Source organism: Hyaena hyaena, unplaced genomic scaffold (genome assembly GCF_003009895.1).
Source record: "Hyaena hyaena isolate Hyena2069 unplaced genomic scaffold, ASM300989v1 scaffold_358, whole genome shotgun sequence".
Taxonomy (NCBI): domain Eukaryota; kingdom Metazoa; phylum Chordata; class Mammalia; order Carnivora; family Hyaenidae; genus Hyaena; species Hyaena hyaena.
In genome coordinates this window covers 997,648-1,023,173 of record NW_024080992.1, presented here as the reverse complement: position 1 = coordinate 1,023,173, position 25,526 = coordinate 997,648, and the positions used below count along the sequence as shown (strand labels likewise).

Genomic DNA, 25,526 nt, shown 5'->3' with positions numbered 1-25,526 from the left:
TTAGTTGTTCTCTTATTGTTAGGCATCTACTTTTTGGTCTCTCCACTTTCTCCACTATCATTAGTAACTGGACTGTGAAACGTCTGTGCCAGTACTTTTCTTTCTCCCTTCTGAATTTCCAGAAGACTCATTATTGAGTCAGAGGATCTAAGGCGAACAGCTTATGGCTCTTGCTATGTGTTGCCAAAACATTTTCCAGTGGTGCCAGTTACCAAACCACGGCCACTGCCTGTATTTATAATTAGAAAAACTAAAGCTGCAGAGGAAGATGTCAGACACTTATGTAGTAGACTTACACTCAAGAGCAATGGAATAGAGCTAATTATTAAAGGAGTTGAGGCAATAAATTTCACTCCTGACTCTTGTTATGTTGGTCAAAGAGAATAATTAATTTCTTTGTTCTTGTCTGTCAGTGCTCCATTTAGAAACACGGGCTCGAGATCATGGGCTTGAATCAACTAAAACCATTTTGCTCATCTGTATGACAGTAGGAACATGCAGTCAGTGATCTGAAAGGTCCTTCCCAAACCACTGATTCACAGTATTGGTGTTTTACTGTTTACAGACATTAGAAGTGTTCAGCGTAGAAAGTATTGAAAACACAAGCAAATAAAATTCATCCCCTAATCTCAACAACAAGAAAGGCCCTTGGTTAATACGTTTATACGTCCTTCAGTGTGTTCCTTGTGTTCTGTGTGTATATGTATACTCGTTTTTTTAAAAAAGGAATTTATTGTAGCACTGTTTCTATTGTGCTTTGTTTTTGCCATTTAATACAGAATGAGCATTTTCTCATGCCAGTGAGTATTCTTCAGTAACACCAGGCTCTGCGGGTATATTGCGATTTACTTACCCCCTTCCTTATTATTGGACGTTTACATTTCCAGTTTTTTGCATAATACATAGTTCTGCAGTAAACATACTCATAAAAATTTAAAAATTACCCTCCCGAAATGTTGCACCAATTTACGCACACAGCATCACTGTATAAAACTGTTTCCCAACTGGATAGCAAGCCATGGGGTTTTTCACAAAAATAGGTATATGTCCTAAAATAGGTATATGTGTGTATAATAAGGTCTCTTTTCAGAAATCATCAGAAACCTACTTTTTATTTCTTAGATTGCTAAAGACACATAAAAAGTTGATTTCTAACTATTCTCTTTGACTATGTCTAATCTCTTGTTGGATATTTAGTCTAAGTTATTAACACAGCTGAAATCATTTTTGAGGCCCTACCTAGGCAATGATGGCTTAAGACTCTGAGGGAAAATGTTCTTTCAACACAATGCTCTGTTTTCTGTGTAACAGGCCACGCCCCCCGTGACCATTCCAGGGTCGGCCAAGTTCACCCCCAACGGCAGCAGCTTCAGCATTTCTTGGCAGTCTCCTCCAGTTACCTTCACAGGCATTCCAGTAAGTAGAAAAACAAAAAGCCAGAGACCTGGTCAAAGATGAACATAAATTTGGAGAACAGATTGTCAAAACACGCTAGAAAAAGGCAAAACTCAGAATGCCAGAGGTACTCTCTTTTTTTTTTTTATTTTCTATCATTTATTTATTTTTTATAATTTACATCCAAGTTAGTTAGCACGTGTTGCAACATGATTTCAGGAGTAGATTCCTTAATGCCCCTCCCCCATTTAGCCCATCCCCCCTCCCACAACCCCTCCAGTAACCCTCTGTTTGTTCTCCATATTTAAGAGTCTCTTATGTTTTTGTCCCCCTCCCCGTTTTTATATTGTTTTTGCTTCCCTTCCCTTATGTTCATCTGTTTTGTATCTTAACATCCTCATAGGAGTGAAGTCATATGATATTTGTCTTTCTCTGACTAATTTTGCTTAGCATAATACCCTCTAGTTCCATCCATGTAGTTGCAAATGGCAAGATTTCATTCCTTTTGATCGCCGAGTAATAACTCCATTGTGTATGTATGTGTGTATATACACACACATGTACACATCTTTTTTATCCATTCATCCATTGATGGACATTTGTGCTCTTTCCATATTTTGGCTGTTGTCGATAGTGCTGCCGTAAACATTGGGGTGCAATGCTGTGTCCCTTCGAAACAGCACACCTTTATCCCTTGGATAAATACCTAGTAGTGCAATTGCTGGGTGTAGGGGAGTTCTATTTTTAATTTTTTGAGGTACCTTCTTAGTGTTTTCCAGAGTGTCTGCACCAGTTTGCATTCCCAAGAAGTAGTCTATTTCTTAACTGAGATTTGTAAACTCCTCAGCAATGTATTTCACCTCCCAGACCAGCCCAACTTCTCTGTGAAAAAGGTGTGATGACTGACATTTTAGAAAACTAGGAGAGACTCGCAGCTGTTGATCAGCAACTGTTAGAAATATATCAAGACTTTTTGTGTTGGTGGTGTAGTTGTCTGTTTCTGAAAGGCTCTGCAGTATCAATAGCTGAACTCAGAGGCTGAATATAATGAAAGAAAAAGACCCTGTAGTTAATAATATTTATCATTATGAGTCACTTTAAAAAAAACTTATGACTTTGAAATTATTGTTTGTGGGTATGCCATTTTTAAAATTTTGAAAATAACATAAATTGAAATAATTTTTTTCTTCCAAAGATTGAATAACCCATGCTGATGTATACTCTGAAAATACGCAAGTGCTGAATTATGCAGTCAGAGTTTAGTAGTATATAAGAATTGATCTGACATATGAGATGACGGCTGCCTGATAAACTATGAGCTAACTTGATTCCTAACCATTCGTTTAAAAATATATCGGGTCTTTTATAGTTTATCACAGTCTGTCCACAGACCTACACACCATTGATGCCCTCAGTGGTTTAAAACTCCTCATAAGGCTCACAAAGTGGCTTATGATAACAGATATTAACCTTATTCTCACCTCTCCACCCCTCTCTCCAAGGACCTCACAAAAGCTTCTTATTGTCAACCACTGGCAGCTCCCAGAGGTTTCCAGAAAATTCTAAGGCCTCCTACCGGGCTGATAAAAATGAAAGCGGCTCAGTCAGTTATGCCGTGCTCTGTCAATGAATATTTATTAAATTCTCTAGGAGAATAATCAACAATAAAAAGCATCCTGTTGGCAGCAATTTGGGCATTTGTGGATTCCATAAAATACTCCTGAAATTTGATTTTTTAAATAATAATCGAGGATCTGGAGTAACTATGAAAGTCGCCTGTCTCACCTAATAGTAGTAAGCGTTTGCCACTCTGAAAGAGCAAGAAAGCAACGAAGGATCTTGCTGTAGACATGAGAAGAAAACGTGTATGTATCAGTCTTGCTCTTGTTAAGAACAGTGATCTACTGAAGAGGGTGTCAGAGGTTAGCAATCAGTCCTTTGGGGGACTTTTTTTTTTTTTTTTTTTTTGGTAGACATAAAAAGACCCAGAGTGGTTCTCGATATCACAATTGAGACAACCCTTCTAACCTAGAAAGGCAGCCATAAGTACAGAATAATAGAAACCCACTGTTCTGAATCCTGTAAATTCCTGTCTTTGATTTGAGAACAATTTTCAAGAGTACACACCATACTGCCCACCTGGTGTACAAACAAGTGTCGCATGTGGGTGAAACGGCCCACATGCTCTGTGACCAAAACAACCGGAATTTCTTTGCCTTTGCTCTGTTAATTAAATCATCTCCTTCTGAAATAGTAGAGAAATCAGTCTGAGTGGGTTTTTACTAGCTAATGCCCTCCAGAGTTCCTAAATGTCTTACACAGTAAGATACCAGCCAGGATACCTTCTACTGTTTGTCCTCCAGCAGTGAAATCTTCTCTGCTGTGAACACGGTGTATATCTCTACCCTCATCTCGATGCCCTAGATTTTTCAGAGTCCCTAATTTCATTGGTGACCAAGGACATTCTAGACAAGAAATTTGAAGGGAAGCATATAGGGTGGCTAGGTTAACTAGGTATCCCACTCAAATCCTAATTTAGATTCTAATTTATTCTTTCACCGGAGAAGTCTCAATCTATCTGGTTGAGTAATGTTTCAGCCAACCCTTTAGACTTGTCTTAGCAGCCATTCCTATTTAAAAATAAAGATATGGGTGGGGCGCCTGGGTGACTCAGTCTGTTGGACGGTTGGGCGTCTGACTTTGGCTCAGGTCATGATCTCGAGGTTTGTGGGTTTAAGCCTCGCAGAGGGCTCTGTGTTGACAGCTCAGAGCCTGGAGCCTGCTTCAGATTCTGTCTCCCTCTCTCGCTGTCCATCCCCCGCTTGCACTCTGTCTCTCTCTCTCTCTCAAAAATGAATAAACATTAAAAAAAACTTAAAGATACAGGAAGGGGATGGTATTTTCCGAGGCTTTGTTTTACCCTTGAAAGAAGGCTCACTATTCAAAATGTTCTTTATGTGGCTAAATTATCTATCAATACTTTAAAAAAAAAAAAAGTGGGTGCAGGGCGCCTCGGTGGCTCAGTCGGCTGAGCCTCTGACTCGATTTCGGCTTGGGTCGCCGTCTCATAGTTAGTGGGTTTGAGCCCCACATCAGGCTCTGCGCTGACAATGCAGAGCCTGCTTGGGATTCTCTGTCTCCCTCCCTCTCTGTCCCTCCACTATTCTGTCTCTCTCCCTCAAAAATAAATAATACGTTTTTTAAACACACACAAAAAAACATTTTAAAAAGTGGGTGCATACTGTTTGCCTCCTTCGACTGAAGGCTGGATCTTAAAACTGCACACCACACAGACACTGTACTGGCACACGCCCACTGGCTAGGCGCCGGCACCTGTCCCCGGATCCTCCAGGTACGTTAGCCCGTCCCTAGAAGACTGGGAGCCAGGATGAACCAAAGAGCACGTGAACTCCTACCTTCTAAATTAATGTAGTAAGGGCTTCAGACAGGAGCTCTAAACATTTTAAATCATAATGAATTAGTATTAGTGATGGCCTCAACCATATCCAAACTGAAGAACACAGCAGCCTCCGTTTTATGAAATGCTCTTTAAAGAACACATTTCTCTTTGTACTCCGAAACAAATGCCCTAAGGTTGTCAACCCCATTTAAGGTTTGATTTTTTCCCCACATCTTAGAGATCTGGTATTGGGGGGGTGGGGGCGCTGCTTTTATATGCTTCGTAGAGCATGGAAATAATCTCCTTCTGACAAATCCCAAGGTTTGCAGGATTTTATTTATTCATTTGCCTACGCTAGATTTCCTGAACATCGGGCTTTAATAAGTTCCCTGGGTAAGACCTCTTCCCAGAGGTGTGTCGTGGAGGAGGCTGTTCTGCGCATTTACAAATGGAACTGAGGGTTCAGTCTTTTCTAGCCGAAGGCTGTAGACACGCGGGTAGGGAGAAGACCCTCATTAATTACAGCATTCTTGGAGCTGTTTTTCCCAAATGACCCCATCCTATCTTCTAATTATCTACATTCTTTTCTCTGTCTTTTCATGGCAGAAAACTGAGAGGTTTTGGCACCTGTATGAGTCTGCTTGTACTGTCTTAACAGACCACCACAGACTGGATCACTTTAAACCACCAAAGTGTATTTTTTCACAGCTCTGGAGGCTAGAAGTCCCAGATCAAGGGGCTGGCTACTTCAGTGCCCCGTGAGAGCTCTTTGTGGCTTATAGAGGGCCACCTTCTCACTGTGTCCTTACCAGGCCTTTTCTGTCGGTGGAGGCAGGGGGTGGGGCAGACAGAGAGCCCTCTGGTAGCTCTTCTTATAAAGACACTAATCCTATCGGGTCAGGGTCCCAGCCTTTTGACCTTATTTACCCTTAATTAATTCCTTAAAGGCTCCTATCCAAATATAACCACACTAAGGATTAGAGCTTCCACATATGATGGGGGTGGGGGGCACGCAGGGCACAAGCATGCAGTCTGTAACAAGCCCAGGCAAGCGAGAGCTAATAAGCCTGATCTCCAACGGCCATTCCTGGCGGCTTCAGGCTGGAAGGAGGGTCCTAGAAGGTAAAATAGCAGTGCTTAATTGTTAGACATTGAGCTGGATTTTTTTTTTTAACACCTTGATGGAGGAATCAGAATAGTGTGTTATAAGAGGTTACAACCAAGACAACAGTGTGGGGTTTTTTTTCCATCTGAGAGAGAGAAAATCACAAAGACAAGAAATTTCCCCCACGTGTTTACAGAGGGACACAGCATTCTTATGACTGCTCTGGTATGAGGCTCAGATGCAAAGCCTGACCCTGGCATTTACAAACTGTGACCTCCAGCCAATCACATGACCTTTCTTAGGCAATGTTCTCAACTGTAACCTACCTCATAGAGTTGTGTTGTTGAGCACAGTGCCTGGCACTGGCTAACAGTGTGGAGCACTCACTGTCATTGCTGCCTGTGACGTGTCTCATTGCTGTGAAACAGAAGCCAGAGGAAGTGAATTCCCCCTCCTTGGGATTGACCTATATAACACATACGCACTGAACATGTGAGAGAAATTAGCCATGATTTCTGCAGACCGAAGTTCTTTAAACTCTTCTGAAATCACACCTAATCAGCAGAAAGATTAAGGCATATAGAGTCGTCCATGCTTCCCAAGCTGTGTGTGAAACCACATTACTGTGTGAGATGTGTCATTCACAGCAAGGTGGCCTGGCTGGGAGTCCTCAGCTCGTGTGACGCACAGAAGGACCAAACACCCCTGCCCCGATTTAGACCCACAAAGTGCTGTCCCCACGACCTCCACCGAAGCCCATGGGAGGAGCTCAGTCCTTAAGGACCAAAGAAAAACTGTTCTCGGGGGGAAAAAAAATGGAGATTATAATATTTTTGAAAAAAATTTATTTACTCACTTCGTCACTTATTCTTATTTAGAAAAATACCATAGAGTTCTCTCCAAGTATATCATATACTTTATAACATGCCCCAAAATAGAACTTAGAAATGATTGGGGAGCCTGGGTGGCTCAGTCGGTTAAGTGTCTGACTTTGGCTCAGGTCGTGATCTCACGGTTTGTGGGTTTGAGCCCCACGTCGGGCTCTGTGCTGAACACTTGCTCAGAGCTTAGAGCTGCTTCAGATTCTGTATCTCCTTCTCTCTCTGCCCCTCCTCCACTCGTGCTCTGTCTTACTCTGTCTCTCAAAAGTAAATAAATGTAAAAAAATTTTTTTTAAAAAAAGGAATGATTAAGATATAAAAGTGATAAAGATTTGACAAGTGGAGACCACTGGGAGAGAAAACCAAAATAATGCTGTGCGGGGCTTTATCTCTGTGCATACCACACTTGCATCGGCTACACGGCAAGATGGCAGAATGGAAAGAGCAGTGGACATAACTCGCTCCGTCGTCTGCCGGTAGGAGATAGCCTGTGGTCCGGCGCTGGCCCCAGCCCCACGAACTGTGTGGCAGCTTACTTCAGGACTCCACTTCCTCACTGAGAAAGTGGAAACGATAGTGATACTACTTATCCTGGGGTCACTGTGGAGATGAAAGTGGATAGCACTCAAGGGCCCTTAGTTTAACAAGCGCTCGGTAAATTACTACCACTGCTCCTTATAACTCTGGGATGCTGCACAGGCCACCTCCCTGCTCCAAGTCTAAAGTATCTTATCTACAAAATTCAGATAACAGCGTTCCCTTGCAGGGGTTTTGTGAGAATTAAAAGAAATCATAAATCACCCAGTAGCCTGCCTTTCGCATTGGCGAGCGCTCAATACGGGTTAGCTCCCTGCACCAGCCACCACGTCTTCCCCACCCACAGCCCCCCCCCAAAAAAATAAAAAGCTAAACCATGATTGTCTTGCTATCAAAAGTGTCAAGGAAAGCCCACAAGGTAGACCATATTGATCCTCACACAGGACGCATCCACGCGCCAATGTGTGACGTGGGTCCTGCCGTCGCCTGTGTCGTCGCGGCTGGACGGGACGATACACGCATGCCCAGAACTCCCGAGTTAAGAAAGCCGTTCACTAGAGAGGGGTTAGTCCTGCAGTCGGTCTGTATTCCTCAAACTTGGAATCTTCAAACGCCTGGACCTCCCTCCCTCCTCAAACAACCACGGCGCCAGTCTTCCCGTGTCTGTAAGTGGCCCACCGTCCCTGTGGCGGCTCAGGCCCGCACCTAGGACTCACCCTTGACTCCTCCTGATGCATCCCTGATTCTTCTAAAGATTTGTGCTCCTTTTTTCCCCGTCCTTCATCGAGTCCCAGACTCTGTCTGATCCTGCCATGAATCCAGCCACTTCTCAGCACCACTGCCACACCCTCATCCAAATTGCCAGTACCTCTTTCCCCTCAAATACTGTGAAAGCCTCTTAAATAGACTGCAGGGCTCCCCTCCAGACCATCTCCAGTTCACTCGCAAGGGAGCCCAAGGGATCTTTTTAAAGTATTAATCAGATGTCTCTCTTAAAATTCTCCGGTGGCTTCTCTGGTACTTGGAATGATGTTCAACTCAGGGATGCCTACGTGGCAAAGTCGGTGAGGCGTCCGACTTCAGCTCAGGTCCTGATATGGTTCCTGAGTTGGAGCCCTGTGTTGGACTCTGCGCTGACAGTGCAGAGCCTGCCTGGGATTCTCTCTCTCTCTCTCTCTCTCTCTCTGTCTCTCTCTCTCTCTCAAAACCAGATAATAAAAAGAAAAAAAGAAAAAAATGACAGTCACCTCAGATTCGTCCATCCCAGCCAGGAAGCATGCCCTGAATCTACCACCTCGTGCCCTCTCACCCCCAACTTCCACACCATGTGTCTTCTGGCACCACCGACATTCTGCAGTTGGAGGCCTGTGCCACTGTCCCCCTTTTCTCCAGAGTGCCCTGGGGGGGAAAGGCAACCCCTCAGGGGCCTCCCTCACCACCCAAAATAAATAAATGTCCTCTCCCTTGATGACGCTTTGCCTATTGGCCTATTTTATTTTCTTCAGGCACTCATCACTAAAATGATCTTATCTGTCCGTATTTCTTGTTTGTCCCCCGCTAGAATGTACGCTCTGTGAGGGCAGAAACTCGGTATTGTTCACAGCTATGTACCCAGGATCCAGAACGGTGCCTGGTGCATAGTAAGTACTTCATAAATACCTGATGAATGAAGAGCACCTCTCATCTCACCTCACCCCACACAACAGGGGTATGGCAAATCTGCACAATTTAGAACCTTCCATGTTATTCCCCAGCTGATGTCGCGTCAACTAAACTTCTCCTAGTTCTCACTAATAAGGCGGTATTCTTCAGATCCTGTGAATTCTACAGTAATTTTTAATTTTTTTACTTGTCTTGACCATTTAAAAGAATGCATATGAGCACATTCTAGATCATTGTGGTGGCTATGAACATCTGAAGCCTTCACTCCCTCTGGTCTGCTGTTACTCACTCTGGTCAGGGATGGGATGTGGGGTAGGATGTGGGGGGAGACTCAGCATCTGGGAAGCCCTCCATATCTGTCTACATCAAATGCATATGCTGAACCTCAACGCTTTTGTTTAAAAAGAAATATATGTGTGTTAACTCACTTCTGGCTCTCACTCCTACTCAGCCTTAGCAAAATTGTAAAGACCAGTGGTATAGAATAATTCAGAATCATGGCAATAATGGTTTAAAATGTTAGGTTTTTACTCACCTGTTTATTTTGTAAATTAATGTCTAGAAAAAGAACACTGATGTATATTCCTTTGAATTGAAAGGAAATAAAAAGTGCTCATATCTGTACTAGAGAAGTTCAATCCTATAAGGATGCTTTAGGGATGTTCCCATGCCTGTCAGTCGGTCATGGTACTTCTGTGGCCATGTTGACTTCTAGAGTTTCTAAATTAGAGTTTCTAAGTTTCTAAATTAAATTAAACGTCTGCACTTCTGTATATGGCAATGTCATGTATTTACTTGAAATACCATTTAGCTTTTCTTTAAAAAAAATTCATTTTTTGTAGCTGTTGAGAATCCCAAATGCTGGGAAGATCTTTAGCATTATGAGAGCAGGTGATGCAGAGGGATGGGTAAGAAATGCAAGAGAAATCCAGAACAAGAGGCTCTCCTGCTACTGTGACTGAGAGGCAGAGGTGTGATGGGGTTAAACACTAGTTCTGGAACTTAGGACTGATGGATGTGGGGGGGAGGGGGGAGATGGGCATGGAGGAGGGCACTTGTGGGGATGAGCACTGGGTGTTATATGGAAACCAATTTGACAATAAACTATTTGTGAAAAAAAAAAAAACAACCACAAGTTCTGGCATCAGGTAGAGCTCAGCACAGCGCTGGCCCTGCCATTACAAGTTCCATGACCTTGGCCAAGTTATTTAACCTCCCTATGCCTCGGTTTCCTCATCTGTAAAGTGGGAACAAGCATAGTACCCACCCCGTGGGGCAGTTGTGAAAATGAAAGATATGGTCAGGGAACCTGGCACCTGGCGAGTGCTCAGGAAGTATTTCATGGGTGACTTCTGTTCTCGACTTGGTTGGGCTCTTTGCTTCTAGCCTTTCTTCCTGTTTGGATCCCACAGTCTGCTGTGTGGGTGTCTCATGCAAGAAGTCCTTTATGTAGGGGCTGTGAATGATCTCATAAACCAAACGGGAGGCCGAGGTCCCCGTTGTGCTATTCCCATTGACTAGCCTGATAATTTGCAATAACTCTCTTCACCTCTCTAGTGACTTGTCTGTTTTCAAAGGTAGATTGTGAGGCTTAAAATAGGTGAGACTATACTTTAAGGTTTGGAATGTTATTCAAGTGAAAATATGTTACTATGGGCAGCTTGGAATGCACGCATGAAGTGGTGAAGATTTTTGAAGTATTCGTTGTTGCCAAGGTTTTCCTGTTTGGGGAGGCATTTAAATTCACCTTTAACGTGTGTCTCTGTGAAGAAAGCACTTCATCTCCGTGGCTGATAGTCAGATACCACTGCCCGTGGACAGTGAGGAGAACCTGCCCATCAACTTTGTTTTCCTTGTACTTACCAGGTGTCGCCAACGCATAATCATCCGGTGGGCACAGGAGAGCAGAGACAGCACACTCACACGGTCTTGTCCTCCCCACCCAGAGGGACAGCCAGCCTGAGGTATGACTGCTCGAAGCTCCACACTCCTCATCTCAAGGGAATTCGCTGAGAAACAGAAGAACAGCAGGGAAGAGAGAAGCCAGAGATATGATATTCCATAAAATTTCCCTGGAATGGACAAAACACCCTCTCCTTTGTGCCTTTGGCTTTCCCCACCCAGCAGTTATTCATGAAGATTTGTTGTTTCGGGGGAAGGGGTGGTAATGGTTGCCGTAAGTTTTCTCGCAGAAGAGGTAACGGTAATTACTGGGTCTATTAAAGCCAGTTAATAGTCGCATTAACCTCTGTGTTAAGAGAACTATGAGGTATAGTTTTTAATACACAGATCAAGGAGAAACTCCTCAAGAGTTCTTTAACCAGAATGCTAGAAATCTGAAAAGCAAGAGAGCACCTGAAAGTACATATTTAAAACATAAAAGAAGAAGACTTTTATATTTACTTGCTTCATTCAATTTTATGAAGATGGCCAGTGGACATGGCCACAAATGGACAAGTAGAAGCTTAAGAGTTATAGTAGCAAATTGTGGGCGCCTGGGGGACTCAGTCAGTTAAGCGTCCGACTCTTGATTTCAGGTCAGGTCATGATCCCAGACTCGTGGGACTGAGCCCCACATTGGGCTCCTCCAAGCTGAGCGTGGAGCCTGCTTGAGATTCTCTCTCTCTCCCTCTGGCCCTCTACCCTGCCTGCACATACTCTCTCTCTCTCTCTCCCTCTCTCTCTCTCTCAAGTTAACAAAATACTGTTTTAAGAGTTGTAGGGGCGCCTGGGTGGCTTAGTCGGTTAAGCGACCGACTTTCGCTTAGGTCATGATCTCACGGTTCGTGGGTTCGAGCCCCGCGTCGGGCTCTGTGCTGACTGCCAGCTCAGAGCCTGGATCCTGTTTCAGAGTCTGTTTCTCCCTCTCTCTCTGACCCTCCTCTGCTCACGCTGTCTCTCTCTCTCCTAGAAATAAATAAAAAAAAAAAATTAAAAAAAAAAAGAGTTGTAGTAGCGAATTGTAATAGCTAAGTGCTGTGGTGTGAAGACATCCAACACGTTAAAGTCCAAACCTAGTAAGAACCTCTGCTCTGTTTCTTCACGTTGTTTCTTGCCCTTCCAAGCGATTCAAGGCCTCCATAGAAGGCCCGTTGAACCTGTGGCCCGGAGTAAACGTTCGCCTCTGTCTTACAGGAAGCCCAGGGGAGAAGGCAGAAAGTGCCGGAAGGTGTACGGCATGGAGAACCGTGACATGTGGTGCACCGCGTGCCGCTGGAAGAAGGCCTGCCAGAGGTTCACTGACTGAGGGGCCGCCGGCGCCCGGGTCGCTGCTGCCCTCGCCTTCCGCTGCAGGTCTGGGAAAGCGCTTTCGCTTCTGAACAAAATCCACTTGAAGCCCAGGAAAAGCACTTCCAGGAAACGTGGTGGAGTTACAGCAAAAAACTAAGGTCACCGCCGTCCACTGCTCTTGCTGAGAATCCAGCCTAGAGCGGCTGTAACTGTTTTTTTTCCTTGAAAAGAAAAGTCAGCTTTTTTTTTGCTGTATGGCTGTGACTGCAAACTGTGGACCTCTGTAGCAATTGAACCAACAAAGCCCATTTTACCTAGAAAGGAGGCATATTTTGATAAGCTTTCTGAATAATGCCATTTCTGAGATTTTTTGACATATTAAAAAAAAAAAAAAAGCTACGCGTCATCCAGTAGCATTTGTACAGAGAACGACACTTGCTTTCGCTGTGAATAGTATTTTCCCTGTTTTCCATTTGACTTCTTGGAGCAGTGCGCATCGTGACGCGTTGCCGGAAGGCGCAGCGCTCCGAGCGTCTCTTCTGTGTCTTGTTTGTTTGTTTGTTGCGTTGGGGAGGATGGCCCCAGACCGAAGCATGGCAGAGCCATTAGCTTGGAGGCCTCGGATGGCGTCAACCCGAAAGGAGATCACCAGCAGACCTCAGCCCCAAGCTGAGTTCAGGACATCCCGCTATAACGTTGGGAACATCTAGGAGTCTTCCTCAGATTGCTAAGAAGCCCTTCCTCCGAGAGGCGGCTCAGCTCATTCTCTACCTGTCACAGCTCCATCAAGGACTGGCACGGCAGCCACCTGGGTCAGCCTCGAGGCTTCTGATCAGGGATGCGATGCGAACCGCAGCGCCCATCCGTTTGTCACTGCTTCTCTGACAGCGCCGTTGCCAGGTTAGTGGGTCGTCGGGCTGTCCCTCAAATCCCCACCACTGACCGGTTTCAGAAGGGGTAGAGAAGCCTGACTGTCCCCACAGGTTTGCTGGAGACAGCGGAGCACAGCCCAGCGCATCCCCCTCTGTTCAGAGAGACCTGTGAGGTCAGCAAACCGACATCCATGCTGAGTGCACTTTTACAGGTCTTATGCTTTAGCGTGTCTGGGAGATGGGTTAATGAACAATACAAACGTGATCTGAGAACATGGGAGGTCCAGAACTTTATTTTTCTTATAAAAATATTCCGTTCACTAGGAATGTGCTCAGAGGGGAATGAACGGAACACCAAAATGAAGATGCATGTGGGTATAGGAATCTCTCAGTTCAGTAGGACCAGGGCTTGCACTGTGTTGCGTTTAGCAGGTTTCCTAGCCTTGTGTGTTTGTGTGTGTGTTTGTTTGTTTTGGTGGTAGTGTTGTGTGGGAGTAGTTGTCACGTTCTATATACAAGCTCATTGTCTATCTGTCCTACTCTCGATTGCCCTGCTGAAGTTACTTTTCCTATCCCTATGCAAAGGAGTAAGAGCACCTTCTAGGATGCGCTGTGTCAGGACGGGGAGCCGAGGATCAGCCATAGGAATGTTCAGTGAAATTGCCCAGAGGAGAGTTTAATATACGTTTAGAGATTGTACATACATGTTTGTTTTAAGGAGTTGAAAGAAGTCACTTAGGAATAACTTAACTCCTTTTCCTTTTCTAAGCAAGGGAAATGGAAGAAGGTTCCACGGTGTAATATCCACAGCCTGTACGTGCATAGATTCTGGCAATTTTATTTTTGAAGCTCTCGCGTGACTTGTGAAGCCTTATTCCTCAGAAGAGATCCTGTTCTCTTCCTTCGTTTATTTTCCTCTTGAAAACACGTAGTTCAAGAGAGCAGGAAAAGAGCTCCCTTTAATTTCATGTGTAACCGAAAATCATGTTTCATTTCATGGTTACCAATCAATAGTAGCCACAGCACCAGCTGTAATGTGTGTTTTCGTATTTACGAGGTCAGCCAGGAAAGGGCATTTTTTTTAAAGGGCCGAAGCGTAGTTGCGTCCTCAGCCCCAGCGTGTCTTTTCTCCTCCCTGGAGTCCTTTCGTCTCACCCACAGGCACCCTCTGCTGTGACACGACGCTCTGGCCTGGTCCAGGAGGCCTGGGCTATCACTCAAGCGGGTTCACCGCGTACCGAGATGATGGCTGGGATGCAGTCCCCGAGCAGAGGTCTCTCTCTTCGCCAGAGCTCCGTGGCTCCTGATCCTTGGATTAAGTCACTCATCAAAAACCATTACAGTGATGAGGGGCTAAATCCATCCTCCCCACTTCCCAGAACTCTGGGACCCAGGAAGGGAGAGGTCCTCACTGCAGAGCGGCCCAGGAGGGAGGTTCTGGGGCCGTGCCCCAGAGAAACAGCGCATGATTGGCTCTGAGCTCTGGCCTGGAGGAGCCTAGCTCAGTCCTTACCTGGGTTTTTGCCAGTGCACAGGTATAAGCAGGAGCGAACTGCCGAATGCATCTTCCCTGGGACCTCTTGTCTTTTCTAACGCCTTCTTCACGCATACCCTTCTGCCGCTCCTGCCCACGTGGGGACTCCTTTCTGCCTACCGGCCCCGGTCTCTGTGTACCTTCTTCTCTGGCACCAGGGTGCACGAACCCTCAGTCCCTTCTGGCACACAACGACATCCATTTTTTTGTACCAAGGCATGTAATAACTGGAGAACCACCAAAATTACCTGGCTGGCCTTGGGAAAAAAGTGATTAACTTCTTGCAAGCCACACAGAAAGCTATGAGTTGCAATATACAGCACTGATTGTAAAAGCCAAAATTACAAAAAAAAAAAAAAAAAAAGACATAGAGCTATTTTGTTATATTTTGGAACTAAATGAAGTGCCAAATTAAGCCTGACCTTCATTTTATACCATCTCTGTGGTACCACGTTCTTTTATGTCTTCGTTTGGCAGGGGGAGGTGGGGATGGGTGCGAAGGGCAGCCCCACGGCATGCTGGCTGGTTAACCGGAGCTCCGTCCACCCCACGGATCTCTGAGACTTGTCTGTGCAAAAGGAATGGCAATACAATGGATTCTAGACCCAAAGTATTTCTAAATAAGGCGTGCGCTAGCCTTTTGACCTTTCTCTCCCTTGATACTTCTTCCTTCAGAAAATAGTTCCCATCTCTGTCTCAAGAAGGCATTTCACGGTAATGGACAGGCATTCTTCAGGTAGCTGCGAAGCAAGGAGGATTCATCATCCGGCAGTAGGTTTAAGCCTTAGTCCTTCCCAGAGGATGTGTGCCCAGTTTATGGGCAGCAGTGTGACAAGATGGAGAAGACACCCGGGTAGCAAGTGGGTGGGTTGGAGGCCCGAGAGGAGAGGCCTATGGACATCTGGCTCCCACTCACCTTGTTCATGCTGATCGGCCAGTGGTGACTGTCCCTGGACACCTTGGAGGGAGCTGTCATGTTGCCCCTCCAGGAGCGGCTGCCTGCAGCAAGGAGGGAGCTCCCTTACGGGAAGCGGCTCTGACCAGGGATGCAGGACTCCCGTGCACATCTCCAGTGGGCATGGACTTCCTCCCACCTTACTTGCTGGAAAGGTTCCTCACCTGGTTGGTAAACGCCAGGCTCAGGAAGAAGGCAGTGGGCTCCTGAATGAGTGCGCGCCCTGCGGTGAAGTGCCTGTCAGCAGCTCCGTGCACCGAGGTGCCCTTTATCAGATGGTCCCTTGTCCAGTCACAGCTGTGTTGCAGACAAACACTTGCAGTAGTGATGGGGGTTACAGTTCTTGGGCTTTCCAACATCTTTTCAAAGAAATAGTTACACGGATGGTGCGAAGGATTTCTGAGACTGAGATGCCCTCTATCCCATTTCAAGATCGTCTGCGCCTGAGTCGGCTGTCGCCAGTGTCACACCAGGCCACGCTTTTGAAAGCCGCCCTGGGTTCTGAAGTAGCCCTCACCGCTGCTGCAGGCCTCCTTCATCAGACTTCATCGGAAAACAAAAGAGCGGCATTCACCTGCGAATGTTTAGAGGCAGGGGGCAAGAACTGTACATACGGGAGAGAATACCTTGAGAATAGTAGCAAAATACTGTCAATAATATTCATTTCCTCAGGGAAACTTAAAGGGTATGTGGAAGATAGACCTGGGAGATCCTAAAACTAGAAAGACTTTTCTTATCTCCAGAGTCTTTCCCAGTCAGAACTGTTCGGGCGGTATTTTTTTTTTTTTTTTTTTAATGAACATGATAAGTATTTCAAGACAAATTTACATGAACTGGACAATACTAACTTTTTGAAGAGCAATGCTCTATGGCAAAGAGCTGTTTCTTTGTAGCTGACGTGCAGTCTAAGGCTGCCATGTGAACCACAGGCACAGTCCCTGGTGGATATTCACAGACTCTTAGAAGGCTTTTCCTGAATGTAATTGTGAATACGAAGCCCTGGTGTTCCTTTTCGTAATCACCCGGTTGGGTGACTGTACACAGAACTCTGTAGGCGAAAGCTGTTAAAGACATGCGTTTTGCATTAATAGCATGTTAAGGAGCGAACTTCCATGGACTTTTGCGGACAAGGTGCTGCTTTTTCTCATGACCCTGTAGAATTTCTATCGACCACATCAACTGTAGCATTGACCTGGATGAAGACAGGGAAGGATTTGTGCATACAAATGAGGGGAAACAGAGCCGAATTCATGAATATGGATGAGGATGTGGATCATTTTGGAGAAGGCCCTGGGTACATGGGTCAACTGGAAATTTCATTTCTCTGAGAAAATGCCCCTACCAGTGGCACATACACACTCCCTGTTCCTCATACCTGTGGGGATTCCTCTCTGCTGGAACTGTTCCCTTGTGTCTTTTTCATTGTAACTTGTCAAAGCAGAAGTCGGTAAATAAAGTGAGATTAGCACTTTTAGGTACCAATTGTATCACTAAGTAATGCACACCAATAGAGCAAGAAAGTATAAAATGTATTTAAGACCGACCGGTTTGCTTATTGTGAGTGACTTTGAAAAAACCCATACCCAATGATATACATGCTTTAAAAGGTGTACCTAGTACAAGACCAGATTTCCAAGTGGGGACCTTACTTCTGGTCCTGTTTTGTAAATAGTGGCTTTTTTTTTTTTTTTGAAGACAATCTCCTGTTTTATAACTTCTCGTGTGGGTCTGAGAATCACAATGGTAACGTGTTGTGTCAAAACGTAATCTTAAATACAATAATAATTATAACTTAATTTTCCAAATAAGACAAGAAATATACTGCTTTAGGCTTCTACAATTCGAAGAGACATGACACTTTTATAATAAGCATTGGTACTTCTCAAGTAAACAGAACTGGAAATATTTTACAAGATGCAGTGTTTTGTAATCACAACGAACATGAACATTTTGTGGGAAATGACCTTGGTTTTATACATTGTAGCTTATTTTTTAAAATACAGTATTTACCAGACAGGAAGTGTTAATATTATAAGCAATTCCTGCTCTCCAAACAAAGGGCTATGCCTCTTTTAAGCAAGTGTTTTTGATGCATATCTTTTCAACTAGCCCTCTGTAGCAAGGGTAGAAATGCAGATCATGTGGAAAGGTTATTGTTAAGAGAATCGAGATAGCAACAGCTACTCCTTTTATCATTGCCAGTGTGTTTTCAAAGTATTATGGGAAAAGACACTTTAAGGATCAACCATATGTATCTTAAATGGGAAAATGTTAATAGATACGCTTGTAAGCAATGGGAGAAACATTCTCGTAAATTCTTTAGTGTAAAATGAGATTGCGTCACAAAGACAAGCTTACCACAAACCTGCATTTAACTGGCAACTATCATTTGCTGGTAATTTTTGAAATCATGGTATTGTAAGCCCAAAGATAGAATTTTAAGGTGATCAGTGGTGTTTGAAATAACTTTCCTCAGCACTAACTAAATAACTTTAATTTCCTTATCAAAGCAATTGTTTGATTTTTCACAAGAAGAACAGACATGCAAGGTTGTGATCAGAAAGTCACTGTATTCCCCAGAATCAAGAAACAAGGGAGGGAGCCATGGAGAGCTTATTAACTGCACAAATAATTTTGAGCTTTGCCAAAACCATTTCATAATGCTGTACAGTTTCTTCTAGCCCACTCACTGTTTAAAAAAAATAATAATAAAGCATCTTTTCTTTCTAAGATTTCAGTAACTCAGAAGCTAATTAGCAGTATGCAGATAACATCAAAAGAAAAGCTGGGATAGAATGACCATGTATCCATTGGGCAACTCCTGTGAAGTGGCCAGGGGGTCACTCAGACCTTGCTTTCAAATAGCTTTTAGAATGTGCACACGTGAGGACTAGAAATGCACAGAGATATGGGCAACCACGTCCAGCCTCGGCTCCTGGTCTCTGAGATGAGGCAGTCTGCAACTCTCTGTCTTCATTCCCTTGAATAATTACATCGGTAGCATTAAATCCCCAAGAAGTGTTTACTGCTATATGGTTTTGAACCAAATGAGTCTTGCTTCATTTTTAAATAGAAGCTTCCTAATGGGTCATAGCAGAAGCCTTAGAAAAGCCAGGCAGTATCTGTAAGTGAACGATTCAAATCAGGCAAAACAGGGGCACTACAGAACGCTGGAGGTCATTGTGAGCCAGAGAGCCCGCCCACCCACTGCATAGGGCACCCAGCACTGCATAGGGCACCCAGCACTGCATAGGGTACCCAGCTCCAGACAATCAGAACCATGTAGAAATCAGGCCCAGGGCTGCTAGATCTTCTGACTTGGAAATACGGTGTTACCTGACATTTAAGTGTTGACAACTAACTCAAATTCTTGGCCAACACTGTAGAGACCAAAGAGAACCTATGGAGGGGCAGATGGCAGCCTTTGGCCACCATTTTCTCACATGGAACGTGAGATGTCAGGGAAAGCACATCTCACATTCCACGGCCATCGGGTCACCTTCCTCCCTCAGCCCCACAAATTCACACGTTGGCACTATCTGGGCAACTAAAATCAAGGAAATTATTCTCATGGAGGACTTGAATATAAAAATACAGTATCCTTAAACTAGCCTTGCCTCTGATCACAGTACGCTGAAGTACTCTCCAGCTCTCGCCCACGCCAGGCCCCAAAGCACTGAATAACTGTCATCCCAACTTGAGTTTTCACTACCGTGACCACTGTGATGAGGGGCCAGCAAAGAGCAGGCTTGTGCCTTCAGAGAAGGCAGCCAGAGGCCCCTGCAGCTGAAGAGAGCCCCCTTTGCCTCCCCGTGCCAAAGCCCTTTGCCAGCCCTTCCCCACTCCTTCCCGCCCCACCCTGCCTCGTGAGTCTTCATCCAGGGTGAAATTTCCATTGTTTCATCTCCGACACAGCAACATCCCTGCTTCAGAACTGGTAGGTATTTTAGAATGTCCCCTAACCCCACAATGGAGTTTTTCCACAGAGAAAACCTTAGTGTCTTTGTCCGAGGGCAAAAACGAAGTGGGAATAAATGTGTCATGGAAAAAATTAGAAGCTGCTTCTTCCACTTGGGTGGACTGACTTTCAGCCCTGTCTCACACCAGAGTCCTGATGGTGTTGGGTTAATCACTACCCTTCTCACATATACGATAAAGTAGGTGTCTTGCAGATACATTATGTCATTTGACCCTCCTAAGACCCCAGGGCACAACAGGACTATCTGGGATCACTTCAAGGCCAAGCCACAATAGTCTTAAGTCTGTGAGTCAGCCTTATCACTGTCCAAAAGGAGGAGGGGAAGCGCTTCCCACTGGCTCATACCTTAGTCTTCCGGACACGAAACCTGAAAAGACCTAGGGATCCACCACGTTCCCATCCTTTCAGCCCAACTCTCAGGCTCTCTGCATAGACACAAAGAGGGCACTCATTCACACTGTCACATGCAAAGTCCATCGTCCCCAAAGGTATCCCTTTAGGGTGCTGCCGTGCCCCCACTCCCTAAGTTCTCACCATCTAAGTGGCTAATTATAGGAGTTTCTGAGCTACTGTAATGTTCTGAATAGAAGTTTTGACTCCTTGGGAAAATAATTACTTTGCTAATATGCAACGCTTGTTATCCATAAAAACGCAAACTGATGCCAGAAAATTTTAAAGCAGCTCAGATTTACAGTTTTTCATGATCAAATCAAAAGATACTGTCAATTCAAAGTTGGAAACACCTGGTAATATAGTTAAGTCACGTTTAAATACGAATGCAATTTAAACAACCCTGTCAATGCCTGAGACCTCTGTCACCGTGAGGGACTAAAGTCTGTCCAACAATGAACATGGTCCTTCAGGCCCTTTGCCCTGTCGTTGACACAGGGTGAGGGTAAAGCCACTCACGGGAAGTGTAGTCATGGAGCTAAACCATTATGGCCTGCCACCTACTTCATGAACAGCTTTTTGATAAATGAGACTCGTATTATTGGTCTGAAAACACAGTGCTGGGGGAGGACTTTCCTCCTCTGCAGGAAAAGAAGTCCATTTTGCAATGGGGAGCACCAATGCCAGATCAGTGGCTGGGCTCCGTGAACAAGAAGAAAGCTGAGGCCCGCAAAGAAGATACGGATTTTGAAAGAAGGCGGAGACTGTGAAGTCAATGCTCCAATTGTAGTCTTCATTTAAAAAAAAAAAAAAAAGCTATTTCATATTGGGCGCCATTCACAGAATTTTTAACTGCCAGCTTCCAACGAAAGAATCCCTTTTATTCATGTTATGAAAATGTTAAGAATTTAATTCTTGAGTCCAGTTAACCATTACATTTATTTACTGGGGCAATTCCCTAAATTTTTAATTCAGAAGATTCACTAGAGTAGAAAGTAGCAAGTCCTGAAAAAGGCAAGAGGGTGGTCATGAAATAACAACATTTTCTTTAAAAAAAAATGATAATAATAATAAAAGTTGCTCATCTATTTTCTTCTGCATTCTCTCCACATCTCTGACTAGAGAGGAAAACCAGGACTCTAGAGAAGAAAATGAGCTTAAGGAGAGAGAACAGTCCCTGTTCTGGTGACTAGTCCTATTTCCCCTCATCTTGGCATCCACCTTGTGTTTGCTAGAGGGACATGACTGAGGCCACGCTGTTATCATGTATTTTTGCCTCCAAAAGTTCCAGATTAAACACGTGCTTCTGTGCTGATTTCTCACTTTTAAGTTAAGGTCCAAAGGGATAAATATTACTATGACTTTATGTGGGGCTCAGTGAGGCTACCCTCTTCTTCCGGAGAGAAATTTCCATCTGCCTGAACAGTTTTGGGTGATCATTCAGAGAGCAGGTCAGTCAGCGTACAACCTGCAACCCTCATCACAAAAGACTCATGGAGAAAGAGTGACAAGGCAGATACCTAATCGTTTCACCTGGACTCAAAGCCCTCTGCACAAGTCACCTGCCCACCGGCTGGAGTGCCAGCTACGTGATCAGAACCAGCAGGGAAGGACGGAGGAAGAGAGCTTCCCACTTAATTTCTCTGGGCCCTGACCTCTGCCCATGACTATACAGCCTGAGAACCGACTTGGCCTCTATTATGTGAAAAGAAAGTGGCCCCTTCAAGGTATAATTGTTTTAACTTGATATTTACGTAAGGAGAAAACTCCTCCAGTTGTTAAGCACCTGCCCCTCACCCTGATGGAGCCCTCTTCCCAACTTTGGGCACACGTGGCCAAGATAAAGGGGGGAAAGTAGAGCTTTTGGGGCCAGCAGGGCCAGAGCTGGAATTACCCCTCAGGGATCTACAGTGTAGTGGAATTACAAACTGCCCCTCCCCCCAAAATAAACAGCATGCATCTCTTTGCAGATTACAAACCCTTGCTTTGCTTTGTACGCCTTTTTATCCTAGACTCTGCTAATTGGAAATCAATGACTGTGACTTGACCAAGCCCTGTGAAGATAGCAAAGCCCCTTCTTCCAAAGTATCCCAACTGTTTGGGGAACCTCTGTGATCACTGGTAGAAAGCTTTAGAATAGATTTAGATTTTTAGGAAAGAGCTCAATACCCCCAAAATGTTCCACAACTTCAATAACTGAAAATGCTCTGGGTGTAAAATAACCCAGGAATGTGGATTATGTATGTTTAAAAATAATGTCATTAATCAATATTTTCCTACAACGCGACCTAGAATTCCTATTTTTGTAATGAATGGTTGGATGATGGCCAACCATTTAAAACATATGCTCTCTGGAATAACCAGATACTAGTGTAGTTTCCAAAGTGTTTCGTGTCTCAAAATCTATATACTTAGAGGAAGAACTCAGGATAAGAAAAAAATCGCTAGGTCCCAAAGGGTTCATGACTATCATCAAATGCAACTGTCGAGTGGCCTACAGTCATCTTTTTCGAATGAGGGGCCTGGGGAATAAGAAAACAACGGTTATCACAAACCCTCCGTCGCCCTTAGTCCATGATAAGGTTTTTTAAAAACTCCACTTTTAAAAATTAAGCCATCTTTCAAACTGTTTTCTATACCAAATCTAAAATATCAAAATGAAATTAGGAAATATTTCAGATGGGGTATTTAGTGGAAATGCTGTCAGTAGAAAGCATTGCTTTTCAGTGCCTGCTAAACAAGTAAAGACAGACTGAAGAGAAAAAAGCAGTCCCTTCTGTGTGATGCCAGTGGTAAAATGACAGGCGTTAACTAGTAACTGGGCACTAATTCAAAGCAATGTGGCGATGCTATCCAATTTTTAGAGATCTTTTGAAATACAATCTTACCACCATGTGGAGGTAAGTACTTGCTTACAAAAATCTTTAATATCAGTGAATGAATGTATGAAGTTACAAACTATGCATTTTCAAAGAGTAACATGTATTTTGTATCAAATCCAAGTAAATTTTTTTCATAAATGTATCACAACCACAAATTATGAAAATAAACTTGAATGCATAACATTATGGGAATGTGGGACCCCATCGATATTCTTCTAGCTGATATTTTTAAAGACAGTGCATTGAAACTTCAGGCTCTAAACAAATGCAGCCATTAAGGTAAATAAATGGGAAATGGTTTATATGTTACTTCGTAAGCAGAAATGAGAAATGCTGGCTGTTACAAATGTGCCCAGTTTTCTAAAGGTGGATATTCTGGTAACACTGGATTAGCAGGCAAACGAACTGCATAAGGTTAATGAGCATCGCATTGGATAAACATAGCATAGGATGTGTCTGTTGTGTTTAGTTCTCAACCTAAGGACAGAAACTATTCTCCAAAGGGTTTGGGTTATATCGTTTCAAAGAACAAAATATGAAAATGCTGTCCAGCAAAGCAAATCACTGAGCTTTTTTCAAAAGCACACAGAGATAATTACTGTACATGTCTGGACCGTCCATATAGAATAGACACACATTGCTTTGGCACTCTTGTTGACTTTGTATTTCCGTGAAACCTTTTCCCCTAATCATTTATCCTTGCTCCTCAATCAGTAACCTACTACGTTGCTCAACATGAAAACATATTCTCTCCTCCTTCTGACAAAGTTGAAATAAAGAACTCCATTCCTCTGCCATTCCTGCTCTCTTCTATGTCCGTTGAGAAAGTTTCTCAACCGTTTGTAGAAATGTGGAAAATGTGGAAGATATGGAAAAACGCACTTCTAAGCCTGGTACTTATGGTTATGCTGGATATGTTTGCTACCTATTTAGAAGCTATTGGGGTTGGGGATGTGTCTTTTTGTATGATTTTTAGCCAAATTCAGATGTTCTGATACTCCATTTCTGAATACCTATCTGACTGTAAATATAGCCTATGGAGGTTCAGGCTAATAAACCTTTTATGTGACTGTCCCTCAGCCATGCTCCTTGCCGGCTATTGGCACATTGTACATAGATTTGTTGAATGTTTCAATGATGTTGTTTTTCTAAATGCTGTTCTCTAAAACAACTTTTTGAATGTTTTTTGCTTTCCATTGTTTGGGACTTTGTGTGTTGGTTTAAAAAAAAAAAATGTTTCCTAAATATTTAACACCAGGAAAAAGAGTTAAAATAAACTGGTGCTAATTGAAATAGAAGAAAAATTTCAGATTTGAAGACTTAACAGTATAAGATGTTCACACCAGTTAAACTATCTAAACTGCACTTTCCCAAGGGGACAGCTGTCATCTACCTGCAATGGGCATCACGAGGACCACTGAATGTTTACAGTCTCTGCGGCCCATTTAAGTGTAAAATATAAAAATGGCGCTGTCCCCCCAGAGTTGAGGATTTGTCGCAGTGGTCCTATGGAAGCATTGAAGTAGAAGTAAAGGCTTATAGTAAGAATCAATTTAGTAATAGTCTTCTGGTCTTTGGACTTTAATGTTCTGTAATGCTTAGCTGTGACAATGAACATGGTGTTGCCAATGTAGTCTGAAATCATCGTTGACCTGTACTTACTGCGTGTATGGTTCTACCTTGGGCTGCACTGGCACATGGCACGCCAGAACACTGGACTCTCAATAAGACCATTCTGACTTCTACAGTGTCCACACACATGAATTTAAATGCACTTGTAACTGGTTAATTACCATGGAGTCTAACTTCCACTTAATAAAAGTTTTTGTGTACCTGCTTCTATATGTGGGCTGTTTATTTAAGTAAAAAATAACTAACTAAATACCCAGGAAAGGCTCACCAAGGGTTGGAGGTTTTACCTATCGTTGTAAAAACAACTGAAAACCAAAGGGATGTCTTCCCCGTATCCACGTTCACCATCAAGGCTATCTTTAGAGACGTGAGAGGCACATCTCCCTTCTACAGTTCATCCCCTATAACGACAATTCAAACCCATTCCCTTGGCCGTGACTGTCAATAAGATAAGTTAGCTGCTCACCCTGTGTTGCTAGTTGAAAGGCGATGTCTCTTCTACCCCCAAGCCAGCCTTGGAGACCCTACCCCAGGCCAATGCTGGATCCACTAGAACGTGATGTACTCAACCTACAAGAACCAAGCATGTATGTGTGCGCGGCAAGGTAGGAGCCTTTGGAGTTCGGCTGACTTGAGCACAAGTCCAAGTTTGGCCTCTTGCAAGTTAAATGCCTGGACGAGTGATTTAACCCTTCTAAGTGCCATCCTTACCATGGGACATTATAATGAAAATGAAGAGAACTAATTAGCGTGGCTTGGACAATATCTTTATCTACTCCTAGTCCAATCAGCCCTAGCTGGGGTGGGCAGGATTATGACCCCTGTCCTATCACCTGGTCCAGAGAAGTTCCCACAACATAGGGCTATTGTGAGAATGACCTAAAGTAACAGGTCACGATGCATAGAGAAGTAGTCCACAAATGGAAGCCAAAATCCTCAGACACCGGAACCGTCAGAGATCCAGGGGTGCTTCCAAACATGAAAATTTCTTTTCAGTTTCTTAAAAACATTCTTTCTGAAATAAGAATGTCCTGCCTTCGTGAATAGCTTACACAGCACATCCGAATGTTT

At 43.9% G+C, this 25,526-nt stretch overlaps 1 protein-coding gene and 1 long non-coding RNA gene across 6 annotated transcripts in view; one reads left to right on the top strand and one right to left on the bottom strand.

Annotated features, from left to right (window-relative positions):
• Positions 1-24,665, top strand: part of ZNF704 (zinc finger protein 704) — a 231,888-nt gene extending 207,223 nt beyond the window's left edge. For 3 of the 5 annotated variants that reach the window (XM_039250103.1, XM_039250101.1, XM_039250102.1), the window contains exons 7-9: positions 1,312-1,416; positions 10,847-10,944; positions 12,116-24,665. In XM_039250103.1, the coding sequence (XP_039106034.1) occupies positions 1,312-1,416; positions 10,847-10,944; positions 12,116-12,227 (315 nt within the window). In that variant the 3' untranslated portion in view covers positions 12,228-24,665. The remainder of the gene's footprint in view (positions 1-1,311; positions 1,417-10,846; positions 10,945-12,115) is intronic. The other 2 variants (XR_005531415.1, XR_005531414.1) reach the window with 2 other exon arrangements.
• LOC120243866 overlaps positions 10,909-25,526 on the bottom strand; it is a 31,281-nt gene continuing 16,663 nt past the window's right edge. The window contains exon 3 of the long non-coding RNA XR_005531416.1: positions 10,909-10,989. This is a non-coding gene — a long non-coding RNA (uncharacterized LOC120243866). The remainder of the gene's footprint in view (positions 10,990-25,526) is intronic.